Source organism: Canis lupus, chromosome 1, assembly GCF_003254725.2.
Source record: "Canis lupus dingo isolate Sandy chromosome 1, ASM325472v2, whole genome shotgun sequence".
In the NCBI taxonomy this organism is placed as follows: domain Eukaryota; kingdom Metazoa; phylum Chordata; class Mammalia; order Carnivora; family Canidae; genus Canis; species Canis lupus.
Genome location: NC_064243.1, coordinates 82,176,732 through 82,192,204, shown reverse-complemented (window position 1 = coordinate 82,192,204; position 15,473 = coordinate 82,176,732). Strand labels below are relative to the sequence as shown.

General features: G+C 43.2%; 1 protein-coding gene across 1 annotated transcript; it reads right to left on the bottom strand.

The window, feature by feature from the left end:
- Positions 1-6,272: 6,272 nt before the first annotated feature.
- Positions 6,273-15,090, bottom strand: RFK (riboflavin kinase). The gene is made up of 4 exons (XM_025423283.3): positions 14,672-15,090; positions 13,303-13,454; positions 9,132-9,234; positions 6,273-8,354 (listed from the first exon to the last, which is right to left on the bottom strand). The coding sequence occupies exons 1-4, from the start codon at positions 14,751-14,753 to the stop codon at positions 8,224-8,226; spliced, it is 468 nt and encodes a 155-aa protein (XP_025279068.1). The 5' UTR covers positions 14,754-15,090; the 3' UTR covers positions 6,273-8,223.
- Positions 15,091-15,473: the final 383 nt, after the last annotated feature.

The following is a 15,473-nucleotide window of genomic DNA, read 5'->3' as shown; positions in this document are numbered from 1 at the left end:
AGCTGACCAAAATCCACATTTGATTTCACAATGCATACTTTTATTTTTTTTAAAGATTTTATTTATTCACGAGAGACACGGAGAGAGGGGCAGAAACACATAGGCAGAGGGAGAAACAGGCTCCCTGTGGGGAGCCCAGTGAGGGACTCGATCCCAGGATCCCAGGATCATGACCTGAGCCAAAGGCAGACGCTCAACCACTGAGCCACACAGGTGCCCCTAACAATGCATGCTTTAAAATAAACAAACAAACAAACAAACAAACACCTGGGATAGATATATGATAGATTAAAAACAAAACAAACCAGTATCATGTAAGAGCCCAGCTCTAAGCCCTGGTTGGTGTTAAGCCCATGTGTTTGGAGGATTCCCTTAGGAGCAATCTAATTGCAATGTCTGTGTGTACCCAAAGCTCTCTTGAGGTCCCTCAGACGCTGGGCTTCTGGAAATCCTCCTCTGCCCATCTTCTGGATCACTGCACTGCTCCAGATTGCCATCTTAGGTGGAGTTCCTCGCAGATTTGGCTCCAGCCATATCCGTACATCTGGTCCCTGAGAAGCAAGCACCTTTGCTTTCTTTCCTCACCCCTTTTTTTGAGAGTACAAGCACCATGTCCTCTCTCTGCTCTGTTGTCAACAGCCAATCTAGCCACAGATCCTCATACCATCTTTGTATCCTACCTCCCAACCTAGGAAACACAAGTTCTCTGCTAACTGAAAGGGGTACAAACAGAGCTACTGATATCATTTCCAAAAGAGCTTTCTTTCCCTTCCTAACTCCACTCTTCTAAAGGCAAGACGGTGATGGACAGAACGGGTTTCTTGCATTCTCTCAGCATGACCTGGATTTTCTAGGACCTAGAATTGAAAAATAGAGTTAGCATCACCTATTAAAGATTTTACTCTTGATGGCCAAAAGTATAAAGAAAAGTTCCATAGTCACATGCTCTCACAGATGGGTGGGCTACAGGTAAGTGGAGAAAATGGAAAGAGATTGAGCCAAGGCTTAGAATCTGGAAGAATCAGAGTTGGGGTTTATGAGGGAACATGAGCTGGCTGGGGTGTCTATGTACGATGGAATTCTATGGGGAATGAAAGATGGATGTCAATGAAATAGCAACAGGAAGCCCAAGGAATTTGCCAGAGGGACTGAGGGCCGAAGTCTGGGTACTCTCCCCTGACATTAGCGGACTCTCCCAGTGTGGTCTATGACCTGGATCCTTGGCACATCCCTATTCTTCCAGACTGAGACCGTGCTCCTGTCCACAATGCATCAATTTGACTAATGCTTAAGTGTTTATGAATTTTCTGCCTTTTTGCTGTCTCAACTAAAAGTCTGATCTCAGCTTTGCTAACTCTATCCTGTGCCTGAAGCAATTTCACCTGCAGAATCAAGGGCTAAGCAAAGAGTAGGCTGCCATTTTGTGCCAACACCATTGAGCCAGTGGACCCGGAGATCATTCCCAGCTCCCAGGGTCCCCTGTACACAACTCCTGTAGGGCCAGGCAACTAAGACTCAGTCGGCGAAAACTGTTTCCCTCTTGAAATAGGTTGGGCTTCAACATTCACGTGTCTGAAACTTTCTTCCTACAGTTTGATTTGGACTGAGTTTATCTTTCCATTTCTTCATCTGAAGTGGGGTGACAATAATCTCTAGCCAGACAGCCCAGATTTATCATGAAGAGCCATGGAGTCATATAAGGAAAAGCACTTTGGAGCTCCTGTTGCTACAACAGCTAAAGTTTACTTCTGGTCAGTAGATGGAACTGAGCCACTCACATCTTGACTCTATGGTGAAACATGGGGACCTGTTCTTTTAAATGTTCACTGTGCACCTACTTATGTTTCACATTTGAAACTCTTACAAAAACCATGATATCCATAGTGTAGTGATCATGGCAGTAACAGATATTTCATATTATCCATTCTTTTGCAAGACTATAAGAAGGAATGAAGAAACTTTCATAAAGAGCAGGGAATCCAAGATAACACTTGCTTCCATCTTCTAAAACATCGAAAGAAGTACTCAAACGAATTCAATGAGAAACAGTAGAGAATGGGTCCAATTTGTCAGGCTACGGGCCGGGGAAAGTTCTCGTTTTGAAATATGGTGGAAATCTCAGATGATTAGTATTAGGTTTTGTCGGGTTTGAGGGAGATTTGAAAACAAAACAAAAAACTCCATTTGACAGAAATTTCCTACTGGTTAGGGGGCCTTTAATAAGCTTGAAATTCCAGCAAATCTGCAAGCAAAACAAGGCTCTGGGCAGCCGGAGAAAATGTTTTGAATTCTCAGAAGCCTGAAGGGACCCTGAGATGAACTTGGACGTCCCAGGAGTGATTCAGTTAGCAGCAGGTATTTGTTTACAGAAACCCAAGCAGCAGCCACACCAGGGACTTATATCCACCTGCTTCCAGAGGAGTGCTTACCAGTGTCATCTAGTATGTGTACAAAATGAAATTGTTGACATGGAATGAGCCTTGAGGGAGGAGGAGGGATGTGGGTGGATCCATCCGAGTAGAAGTTTAAGTATCTCTTAGCAACGGAAGCCTTTAATCAAATGTAGTCTTCAGTAGAAACCACAGATGTAAAGGTTAGAGTACTACCCTAAAGCAGCTTGGCGCAGGGCGGAGACCCTCTGGTTTGCCCAGCCTGTGGTGCCCTCCAGGAAGCTCTAGGGCTCTTCCACCCATACTTTGAAAATCAGAGCTCTGTATGATTATTGCTACTGAGATTGAACAGTGGCCCTGTGCTCCCTGCAAATCAAAATAAAAAGGGAAACACTATGGAGTATATATATATTTTTTCTTTAGATAAAACAAAAGGTTCTAGTGGCACCTGGGTGGCACAGTTAGGTATCCAACTCTGATTTCAGCTCAAATCATGATCTCAGGGTCATGGAATCAAGCCCCCCCCCCCCCCCCATTGGGCCTCGTGCTCAGTCTCTCTCTCTCCCTCTGCCCCTCCCCCTGGTCTCTTTCTATATAAATAAAATCTTAAAAAAAAAAAAGGAAAAGGTCTTATGAGTCTCTCTGGAACATGCCAACTTAATGTAAGGAATGCTTTGGGAATGGATGCAAGAGCAGATGGACAGCAGGTACTCAAATCATCTCCTTCAGAGTTACATAATTCAAGTGAAGACTTATTTTTTCTTAGAGTCCAGTATTAGATCACCTTGTTAAGTTTATTTCCTACTGCATAAGTCTTGGTGGATGAGAGTCTCTCTCTCTCTCTACAGAAGCTGAAATGGGTACTCGGTTTCCCAGCCCACCCCTTGCTGCTAACACATAGGCACATGACCGAAGCTCGGCCAATCAGATGTTAATCATAGAAAACCTGGGGGCCGGGCTGGCTGTAGGAAGAGCGCGCAACTCCATCTCAGGGTGTTGGGACCACTTTACTGGGTGTAGAGTTTACTTGGCTGAGCCACCCAGGCACCCCATGTATAGAGATTAAACTTTAAAAAATTTTGTCAAAAAAAAAAAAATCATCCAAAGATTAGTTTTGGGACAACAGGGCCAGCTATGCTGAAAATGTGTCTCTGCGGGGGCTTGGTGAGAAGTTGGGGCATACTTGCTCAGCAGCAGTGGCACTGTCCTCCATGAACCACCTGTGTGTTTTGGCCCTGGTTCGGAGTTAGATCCCTAAGCGGTAACATAGGAGGCTTAGGTCTGCTGTGGGAAATACGGAGGATCATACAATGCAGTTACATTTGGATTTCACTTAGGAGAATTCAACTCTATGACAGACTCACTGGACAAGAGCATGAGAAAGAATAGGAAGATTCTTTTATTCATTTCATTATCCTTGCCTGTTCAAATGCAACCCAGGCTTCTACTGTCCCAGGAGGCCCTGGCCGAAATGCAAAGAAACATAAAAAAATTAAACTTTCAGGTTTGAGTTTCAAAAAATCCAGACTGGGCAATTTATGGGTACTTTTGCCTTTTCTATCTGCCTTTTGGCCACGCTTGCCCACCACCTAAGTGCTTCCAAAGAGGAGGCTCTACTACAGACAGTAGGAGTGAGCACTGGAGACCCTGCGCAAGAACTGGCACCCACCTCTTTCCCACACCCTTCAGCAGCTCTGCTCCCCCCTGTCCTGGGTAACCCAGGAAACTAGCTAGTACTGGTTTAGAGCATTGATTGTAACACACTCGATTAAGACTTGCCTCCTGGAGGAAGGCAATTTGCCATCTCAAATCTAGTTCCAAAGCAAAAAAATACAAATATTTTATAGATGATGCCTTCGTACCTTCTTCACTCTCAACCTAGTGGCTCACACCTGTTTCCATTAGAGAAAATGGAGGGGGAGATAAAGGAGGGGAGGGGAGGAGACAGGGAAGAAAGCAGAGGAGAGCAGAGAAAGAGAAGGCCATCGATGTTAAGCTTCCATCAAGGTTCCTCTGTTCAGGCTGTTATAACAAAAAACTACCTAATGGGTGACTTATAGAGGACAGCAGCTTACTCCTCACAGTTCTGGAAGCTGAAAGGCCAAGCCAGCACATCAAGTTCTGGTGAGATGCTTCCTGGGTTGCAGACTGCTGACTTCTTGTATCCTCACGGGGTAGAAGAACCCAAGTTCTCTGGGGTCACCTTTTATAAGGGCAACCTGAATCATGACAGCTCCACCCCCCACCGGAGGTCCCATCTGCTAATACTTGGGTGTTAAGACTTCCAACATATGAAATCAAGGAGTTGGGGGGGGGGGCGCAGAAAAAAATTAACATCCCATCCAGTGTCGGCCATCGTGTCATTATCTACACCTCCAACTAAAACAGTAAACATTTAAATTCACCGGACATTCCAGATTTGAAGATACCAGTACCACTTTAAATTCATGCTTACCCTCCCCAGTTGGGGTGTGTGTGTGTGTGTGTGTGATATTATCCCGACCTTGATTTTATAGGCATGTATCCATGTATCAACTTGTCAAGTTGCACAATTTAAATAAGTGCAGTTTATTATATCAATTATACCCTAATAAAGCTATAATATTTTTTAAATTTAAATATAATTAATATACAGGATTATATTCATTTCAGGTGTGCAACATATCGATTCAACAATTTTGCAAGTTACTAGTGCTCACAACAAATGTAGTCACCATCTGTCAGCATACATTTACACTCCTTGTGCTCTACTTTTCATCTATGATTTATTTTACAACTTAAAAGTTTGTACTTTAGTCCTCTTTATGTTTCTCCCATCCCCCACCTACCACACCTCTGCCCAATTTTTATAGACTCTTATTTTACTGTTTTTAACACTCACTTCTTTACACATATTAAAGTCATTTCAAATTCTGATAATCCCGGTGTGTCATCTTTGCAGTTTGTTCTAGAATTTGTTTCTCCTCTCACTTCTGATGGCATCTCTCTACAGGGCACATTTACTTCCCAGCTCAGTCTCTGAAGGTCCGGTTGGATCTCCTTGGTCAGCCTCACATCCACTTCCCAAGTCAGGGTGGGGGGTGTGGGCAGAAAAGGCTGGCACTTTTACCAGGAAGGCAAAACTGTGCTGGTAAATTCCAAGGAAGCTCCCGGCTTACGTCTCCCTGATTGCATCACAACTGTTAGAAGAGCAGCCTCAGCTGCAAACGTGTAAACCCCCCTTGTTGAGAGTGCTGGAGTGTTGAAAGCACACCCGTATGTCCCTGCAAACATGAGACACAAGCAGGAGTTCCAAGTGACTGCTAGTCATGAAGACTGAAGAACCCTGTTTTGAAAAAGGAGTTAGGGAAGAGAACTCAGACTACTCATACTGCTCTGGCTCTTACGACTAAAATATAATGGGGACCCTCACCTCCAGAAAGTAGGCTTTTGAGAATTGACACTCCATGAAAAGAATGCTTTCTAGGAGCCCTGGGTGGCTCAGCTGGTTAAGCATCTGACTCTTGATTTCAGCTCAGGTCATGATCAAGGTCGTGGGATCAAGCCCTGGATCAAGTCCAGGATCAGTGTGGGAGTCGGCCTGAGATTTTCTCTTTTTGCCCCTCCCCCAGCCTGTGCTCTCTAAATAAGTAAATAAATAAATAAAATATTAAAAAAACAAAAACAATGCTCTCCAAATAAACTTGTGCTGCAGGCATAAACAGGGACTTGTCAAAGCAAGGCCCTTGGCTGTAGAACTACCACTGCATGTCAGGTTCTCCCTCCAGCTGCCACCTGCAACTCACCATTCAAGCCACTTGTCATCGTCAAGTGACAGCCAACAAATGAGGAACCTATATACAGACAAGGCAAAAGATTCAAACTGACACAGGGAAAGAAACATCACTTACATAAGATTTATTTCAAGGCCTGAAATCAGGTTAATCAAAAATTGTACTACTATAATTTCTTATATTACATACTTAATATAAAACTTTGGGAAGTGTAGACACTATTAACCAACTCTTAAACCTCACAATATACAATTTTCAAATTGTAAGGTGACAATATCAAAGACTTCACACACTTAATGAGGACATAATTAGCAGCAGGCTATGCAAACAAATACAAATCTGTTTTTACACTTTCCTTGACTGTTTTTATCTTTGCTTTATAAAGCCACTAATAATTGAGGCTTCTTTCAAGTATAGGATCTCTAACATTAAATTACATTTCTAAGTATTTTTATAAAAGAAAGACACATACATTGTTTGCCATAAATTCATATACCAAAAAGTAAAACACAATCCAACTAAATTTATCCATGCTTCCCCTTTCTCCAGATGTTTTAGGTGTTTTTCTAAATACTTTGTATTTTTGTTAAAATCCTTTATATATGCAGATTTGGGAAAATGATTTATAATAAGTTACCTTTAAAATTACCTTCTCTATACTTCTGCTCCTTTTCCCCCACACCAAATCTGGTGCTTAAGTGAACAATAATGCAATATATTCTTTCAGGGGGCCCAAACAATCTGTAATCTTAATTTCTTAAATATCTAAAGATTTCAACTTTCCACCAATATAAATAAGAGTCTCAAGTAGCCAAGAATTACTTCTTAGGAGAAAAAAAAAATGCATAGTATGAGGATTATTTAACTAAAACTTTATTACTTATGCCTTTCCCCCAAGCTATAAGCACTGTTTAGCATTAAATTACATTGTGCGTACACAGCTACAACAGTTTACACTTGCTCAGGAATATATAATTACATTAAAAATAAATAACTTTCATAATTTAATTGGCTCTTAAATGGGTTCCTTAGGGGGAAAACAAATGTTTCATGTTAAGAAGCTGGTATATACAAATGAACTGCTGTGTGTTCAACTTGAGGAAACCTAAAGATGAAGTTTTGGTGATATTTTTCCTAAAATGCAATATGGATATGCACTTAATCACTTTATACAGTGAAGGGATGGAATGATAGATATAGATGCAATCTTTTGTCTAAGTGAACAATTGTAAATGAGAAAGAAAAAAAGCTGACATGGACAATGGTTTCAAGGAAAAAAGAACCAAAGTCAAGAGTAATGTTGAACATCTACTCTTAAAAAGGAGAAGTGTTATCCAACACAAAAATGAGACCTAGAAATTAGAAAAACACTCATTTCACTACTTCAGGAGGTAAACAAAAAAATGACAAAGAGAAGGAATCTAGACCAATTAGAACTGAGACACCTGTAAAAAAAGAAAGAAAAGAAAAAACACAGTGCAATGATTTGACTTCAAAGAAAACGACAAACTACTATGAAATTTCATACGAAAAACTTCACACATCTACTTTTGTGATAATATATTAATGCACAAAATATCAAAAATATAAAGTCTAGATTTTTTCCCCTTAGGTTTATAATCAACTCTCAAACCTTCGTTGAATATATTTACTTTTATATGCCTCCTCCATTCAGCATGACACACTATACAAGTACATACATGCTACGATGTACCATGAGAATTATTAGTTCTCATCTCAAATCTAGTGAACTACCTTTTTACCCATACTTATATACATTTCATTTCCATTATAAGACACTTAAGACCTTTCTAGTGGTACATCCTAATCAACATATTACATAAAAAAGAATCTTGATTTTTAAAATGAATCACTTAGTACTATATAGCATGATGAGTTTAATTTGAATGGTTGAAACATAATGTGATAGACATTATACTGTTTAAACTAATTCGCAGCTGTAGGAAAATGTTTGATTTTCAAAATTTAACAACTGAGGAGTTATGAGCAGTAAAATACTAGAAAACAGTGAATGAATAAATAAGAATGATCTGTCTTTATCAGTGGCCGTTCAATATTTTGTTTTTGGGAACCTGGAAGAAATTGTCTTCTTTGAATTTCAAATGTTCTGGCAAATCTAGTCGTTTCTTAGCTTCCTCAATATCACCTTGAATTGCTGAAATAAGGGACTCTGCAGAGAGAACAGAGCAGGTACATGATGAAAAGCCACTGCTATATACACTTACTATTCCTTTGTTCGGACTCTCCTAAAAACCCAATGGCTGGCAACATCTCTAGCACAGGGCAGATCCCCAATAAAATCTGTTCCATCTCTTCTTCCAGACTGTAGTAAAAGTCAATGGTACACTTAAGATGTCCCTAAGAAATCTCGCAATTTCTTAGAGAAAGACATTAGCACAAAGGTACATCACAAACAACAAATGAAGAAATACTCACGATCAAGCCTCTTTGGTACTCACATTTATCAAGTAAACCCTACAGTAGAATTAAAACCACCACACTATACTAACATACTTGATACCATTAGTTTCAAGTGTTGATTTAGTTTCTTACACTTCAAGCATTGCAAAGCATCCATTATTCATCTGGGCATTCATTCTCGCTTATTCCTTAACATATAAAAAGGAAATAGAAATTTCACTAACTTCACACTGTTGGGAGGGAGAGAAGCAGCCAATCTGCTGGGTTTGAACCTAGGCTCCATCACAAACTGATATGATGCTGGGCAAATTACTTAACCCCTCTCTGCCAATTTCCTCATCTGTGATATAGAATAATTCCTCATACGTTTCGGTGGGGGTGAAAGGACTTCATGCACGTAAGGCACCTAAAACAGTGCCTGGCACATAGTAAATGCTCAACTATTCTCTCTCCTGCCATGTTGTTACTAGGAGAAGCAGCAGAAGTAGCTGAAGTAATACTCAAGGAAGACCTAAACAGAACTTACCTAAAGAATCAAAGTTCTTTTCTGGTCTGAGGTAGCCAACAATGGCTACATTGAGGATTTCCCCATAAAAGTCTTCTTTGAACGTATGTATGATATGGGTTTCCTAGAATTAAGAAATGTTAAAAAAAGATTTCCATCAGATTACAAAATACCTGAAATTTGAAATATATCTCCATATTTATGGCAGGGCTAATTTAAATAAAACAATCAACCCTTACTAAATTTAAAAGACCGGTGAAAATCTAAGTACAGTTTTTCCTTAATTCTTTCATCAGTCCTGCTCCTGCCCGATCTTACATGTAAACATTTAACTGAGTAAAGCAGATGTTACGCCACAAATCTGGTATGATTTGCCATTTATTAAAAGCAAAAACAAAAAAACTAGCATGCAGGGGCACCTGGCTGGCTCAGTCAGTGGAGCATGAATCTTAATCTCAGGGTTGTGAGTTCAAGGACCACACTGAACTCACAGTGTGAGTTCCTCCCCATCTACAGAAACTATTTTGTGTTCTTTCAACTGGGTGCAGAGATTACTTAAAGATAAAATACTTAAACGAACATGCAGAATAAGTCTCATCAAGGCAAAAGAAAAAACAAAACAAAACAAAAACAAACCAAAAAACACCTGAGTCAAGACACCACCAAGTAAGGAATAAAACATTAAGAGACGTTCCTATTGAAAGAGCCATTTCTTTTCTTTTTTTTTTTTTAAAGATTTTATTTATTTATTCATGAGAGACACAGAGAGAGAGAGAGAGAGAGAGAGAGAGGCAGAGACACAGGCAGAGGGAGAAGCAGGCTCCATGCAGGGAGCCCGACGTGGGACTCGATCCCGGGACTCCAGGATCACGCCCTGGACCAAAGGCAGGCGCTAAACCGCTGGGCCACCCAGGGATCCCTGAAAGAACCATTTCTAAGGTTAACCAGGATCCATATGTCTCTGACACACACCACATTATAGAAACCTCTGAGAGTCAGGCAGAGCTGAAGACTGAATGGGGGCAGAAGAGCCAACGTAGGATCCTGACCAAGGAACAAGGCTGACAAATGAGTACAGGACATGTTGAAGCAAATTGGTGGAGGAGGTAGAAGATGTTCTGCAATCAGAATATTAGTAGATTCTCATACAGAAACCTAAGTCCACAAACAGGAAAGCCAATTAAGAGAACAAAGACGGAAGATGGTTGAGACTGGACCAGGATGGTGGCACTGGAGATTAACAAGTTTGAACAATCCAGAAACATGAAACTTAGAGAGGCATATTTTGTGGATGATTTAAGAAAATCTAAGATGAAGTGATATTTAAAACTGATCATTATAAAACATTACCGAGAAAAATGGTAAAGAGGTCTACTCTCCCTAAATTGATCTATATATTCCAAGCCACCCTTGTCAAAATCCTACCTTTTTTTTTAAACAATGGAACTGTCAAGTGATTCTAAAATGCATAATGTGGAAGGTTGAAATTATCCCCTCAAAATCTTGAAAATAAAAGTAGAGCACTTACACAGATACCAAGATCTACTATAAAAGCTATGAAAATAAAGACAATGGCCCAAAGACAGACTAGGAGACCAAATCTGTATGAGCACATTTTGGACTCTCACACTTAGAAAGTCACAGGATTTATGACCAAGATGACAATACAGTGCTGTCATGAAAGAATAATATTTCAATAAATGGGCTAAGCCCATAACCATGTGGGAAAAAATTAATTTTGACCTTTACACCTTGCACCATACTCAAAAATCAATTTGATGAGGAAAGTTTATTGACAGTTAAGTTTTTAGGAGAAAACAAAGATGAGTATCTTTATGAGTAGACAAAGATTTCTTAAATAGGTTATAAAAGGCACTAACCATAAAAGAGAAATGATGGATTGGATATATTGGCATTATGAACTTCTGTTCTTCGAAAGACACAAATAAAATTTCCATTTAAAATAAAAAACAAAAAGAAAAAAAATAAAAAATAAAAAATAAAATAAAATAAAATAAAAAAACAAAACAAAACCGGGGCACCTGGGTGGCTCAGTGATTGGACGTCTGCCTTTGGCTCAAGTCGTGATCCCAGGGTCCTGGGATCGAGTCCCACCCACATCAGGCTCCCCACAGGGAACCTGCTTCTCCCTCTGCCCCTCTCTCTCTGTGTCTCTCATGAAGAAATAAATAAAATCTTACAAAAGAAAAAAAAAAAGGCAACACAGCAGGTGACGATACTTGTGCAATACATATTCCAACAGAAGAATGGGATCTAGAACATATTAAGAACTTCTTTTAAGTTAATTAAGACACCCAATCCAATGTTTTTTTAAAGGGGGGAAAACACCTAACCAGGCAACCAGGCACATCATAGATGAATGGTATTGGCAAGAAAAGGAGAAAGAAAACCTGAAAAGTATGAACCTCCTACCAATGAAAAATTGAGATTCCTCTAGCTCTGGAAGGACTTCCAAGGCATTCCTTCACTGGTTTACAACAGTAACAGTCCTGTTATCTGAAATTTGTCATGGAATGGCCTTCCCTCCTCTTCAATTCCTTCCTCCCCATCTACAGAAAACTATTTTGTGTTCTTTCATTAGTTCTTTTCCTTGTCTACTCCAAATAATCGTACATCCTTAATACTCAAACATAAGAAATACTGAGCAGTGTTAAGCAATTCTTGGCCATTTCTAGTGTTGTACCAGCACTCAGCTCTATGGTCTTCCAACTGTGACACACTTCTATAATTCCTCAAAGACGACAAAATTTAGATCGACTCTGTTTTTGTCACACTTGGCCTGACCAAGATCCAGCTCCATCTAGCAGATTAGGCTCTAAAGTGGTACTGTGAAACAAGCAGAAGGGTACACCCTCAAAGTAGTTTGGGGGTTAAAAAAAAAAAAAAAAACAGCACTTCACACTTCACAATTTTATCAGAAAGCACCATCTGTGTAGTAAGGAGTTCTATCTTAGCAGGGTACACAAGTAATTAAAGGGTGAATGTTTTATATTAACTGGAGCAAGCTCAATTTTATCAAACATGCTGTTAAGTAACTCACTTTAAGGGAGGCACAGAGGGAGAGTGAGAGGGAGAGAATCAAGTAGGCTCCGTGTCCAGCAGAGCTGACTAAGGGGCTCGATCACACCCTGAGCCAAAATTAAGTCGGGATGGTTAACTGACTAAGCCACTCAGGCACCCCAAGTAATTCACTTTTATCTCCCAGTAGAGATATAACACATGGACAGCTATAAAAATATTCCAATTTTGGCTTAAAACTCCACTTTTTATTTATTTTCTACATGATTTAAAAGCAAAACATAAAAATCATTACTGTTATGTTATTGGGCACACAATGTATAAAGATGTAGTTTGTGAGTTTTTATGTACTATTAAAATTGTCAAAAATCATATTTGATTTTATAACTGTAGGATGTTAAACACACTCCTCACAGTAACCACACACACACACACAAATCTATAGAAAGTACACAAAAGGAAATAAGAGAATCAAAATAGGTCACTACAAAAAAAAAAAAAAAAAAAAATTAAAAAGGCGAGCAGCCCGGATGGCTCAGGGGTTTAGCACTGCCTTTGGCCCAGGGCGTGATCCTGGAGTCCCAGGATCGAGTCCCATGTCAGGCTCCCTGCATGGAGCCTGCTTCTCTCTCTGCCTGTGTCTCTGCCTCTCTCTCTCTCTCTCTCTGTCTCTCATGAATAAATAAATAAAATCTTTTTAAAAAATTAAAAAGGCAATGATGGAAGAAATAACAGACAAAAAAAGCTGTGAGGCACATAGAAAACAGCAAAATGGCAGAAGTCCCTCCTTGTCAGTCATTAGCTTAAATGTAAATAGACTGAATTCTCCAATGAAAGGGCAGAGATTAACAGAATGATCAACAAACACAATCCCATTATACTACCTCTTTTACAAGAGACTCACCTTACTTTGTAAAATTCACTTTAGATCCAAAGACACAAATAGAATGAAAGTGAAAGGATGAAAAGTTAATCCAGCCAAACAGTTAACTCAACACTTCACTTGAAAAAGCCTTCAAGAAAACCGCCAAAAATTCTAGTGATCTGGACTATGTTTTGAGCCACCACTGATGAATTCTACATGCATCTAATACTGAATATTACCTTAAGTTATTAACCCATTTGCAGTGACTGAGCTTAACAGAATTCTTACCATAGACTTTTTTGTATTCTTGTAGTAGGGGTTCCATCCTATGCTCACCACCATCTTATGAACATCTCCACTTCCAACACTGGCCCAACCATAATAAATGCCAGTGGATACATCAGCTGGAAGATTATCAACTACTTGTTCTGGAAAATTAGCTAAACAACAGAAATAAATATTCTGAGTGTTAACAGTTTCATAGCAAATATTTATAAAAATCGCATGCAAGGCCAGTGTAAATCATTATATACACAAGTTTCCTGGAACCCTGCCTGCCTATCAATCCCACCACTCTATATAGTCTGGCTTGGATATTTTCCCCCCTCTTCATGCAGATAGCTTAAGAACAATTAAGTTTACAAAGCCCTCCAAAAAAAAAAAAAAAAAAAACACGTAAACACACTCTTGAGGTAGATGAAAACAGGTGCGTGAACAGCTGAGGATGTTTTAGACCTGGTCTTTCTTAAGGAGATTCAGAATCTCTTGATTCTTATTTTCAAAGTAGATGTGGCTCAAAGACCAGGGGCAACCCTGGTGTGTACTTTTAAGGATGAATTATACAGTCAGGTCCTGACCACCGAAACTAAAGTAGATGGAACAAAAAGGATACCCGATTCTCAGCCAATTGCTAACAAGACATTTAAAGAGAACAAAAAACCCTTACAGTTGGCTTGGAAATTTTAACCAATCTGGTTCACATTACGTTTTCTGATGGGGATGACCCGTGCCACGCCTGGCAGCTCTAGCTGCGCTGCAGAGGGAGGCGGGAGAGGGGGACCCCCAAACTCGGCTCGGCTTTCCGTCCTCACCACCCCTCGAGCCCGGTCCCCGCCGAGCACCGAGCCGCGGCTAAGGACGAGCTTCCTCCATCCGACCAAAGGTCCTCCGCCTCGTCCGAGCAGGAAGCCAGCGGAGGGGAGGGGTCACCTCTGCCCGCGGCCCCAGGTCCCCGAGCTGACGTCCCCGCTCTCACCTGACCCAACCCCGGAAGCCGGGGCGGGCGGGGGGTGCCCGGGGAGTGGGGGGGTGCCCGGCGAGGGGGGGTGCCCAGGGAGGGGAGGGGTGCCCGGCGAGGGGGGGTGCCCAGGGAGGGGAGGGGTGCCCGGCGAGGGGGGGGGTGCCCAGGGAAGGGAGGGGTGCCCGGCGAGGAGGGGTGCCCAGGGAGGGGAGGGGTGCCCGGCGAGGGGAGGGTGCCCGGCGAGGGGAGGGGTGCCCGGCGAGGGGGGGTGCCGGGGGAGGGGGGGTGCCCGGGGAGAGGGGTGCCCGGGGGCGAGGGGTGCCCAGGAAGTGGGGGGGGTGCCCGGGGCGGAGGGGGTTCCCGGGGAGTGGGGGGTGCCGGGGCGGGGAGGGGGGCCCCGCGACCTCCCGCGCTCACCTGTGGGGATGCCCAGCTGCTTGGAGCCGCGGCCGAAGCCCCGCACCACCTGGCCGCGGCAGAAGTACGGCAGGTGCCTCATGACGCCGTGCGCTTGCGGCGCGGGCTGCGACCCGGTCCGCGGGTCCGGCGAAGCCGCCGTCGAAGCGGTGCCGGGCTCCCCGGCCGGCGGGGCAACGCGAGCGGGAGCTCGGCCGGGGCGCGGACCCCCCACGACAGCCGGCAGGGAGCGCGGGCGCGCAAGGGGCCGGCGGCGCGGACGACACGCCGCAGGGAGTCCCTCACGCCGCCGACCCGCAGAAGCCGCCAGCGACCAGAAGCCCGCGTCTCCGCGGCGGGAAGGGCGGCGAGGGGCGGCTGTGAGGGCGGGCGCGGGTGGGGAGCACCGCGGGGTCAGCGTGGGAGGGCCCGGGCCCGCCCAGCGCCGCAGGCCTGCGCACACTTCCTCGGCCGGACGCCGCGCCTCGGAGCCGGCTCGGCCTCCGTAGCCCCGCCCCGCGAGGCCCCGCCCCGCCCGAGGCCCCGCCCGCGAGGCCCCGCCCCGCCCCGCGAGGCCCCGCCCCCGGCCCCGGAGCCGCCGGCCCGCCCTGCCTGCACTTCGGCTGCGGCGAGCGGCGGAAGCGGGTCGGGGTGCTCCGCTGTCGTCCTCGGGGCTGCGAAAGCACCGTCCCGGGCCGCCCTCAGCGCCGCTTTCCCCTTCCTCCTGTTCATTGCGATCCTGACGCCAGCGACGTTCTTTAGCTTCTTGGTAACCGCCAGCTCGCTGGTCATCCGTCATCCATTCGTTCTTTAAACATCCCTT

Excerpts from the sequence above, each read along its gene's own strand:
- RFK (XM_025423283.3), bottom strand. The coding sequence starts at position 14,753 with ATGAGGCACCTGCCGTACTTCTGCCGCGGCCAGGTGGTGCGGGGCTTC. Across the intron at positions 9,235-13,302 it reads AGAATACAAAAAAGTCTATG|GAAACCCATATCATACATAC; the intron begins GTAAGAATTCTG and ends TCTTAATTCTAG. Across the intron at positions 8,355-9,131 it reads AAAGAACTTTGATTCTTTAG|AGTCCCTTATTTCAGCAATT; the intron begins GTAAGTTCTGTT and ends TTCTCTCTGCAG.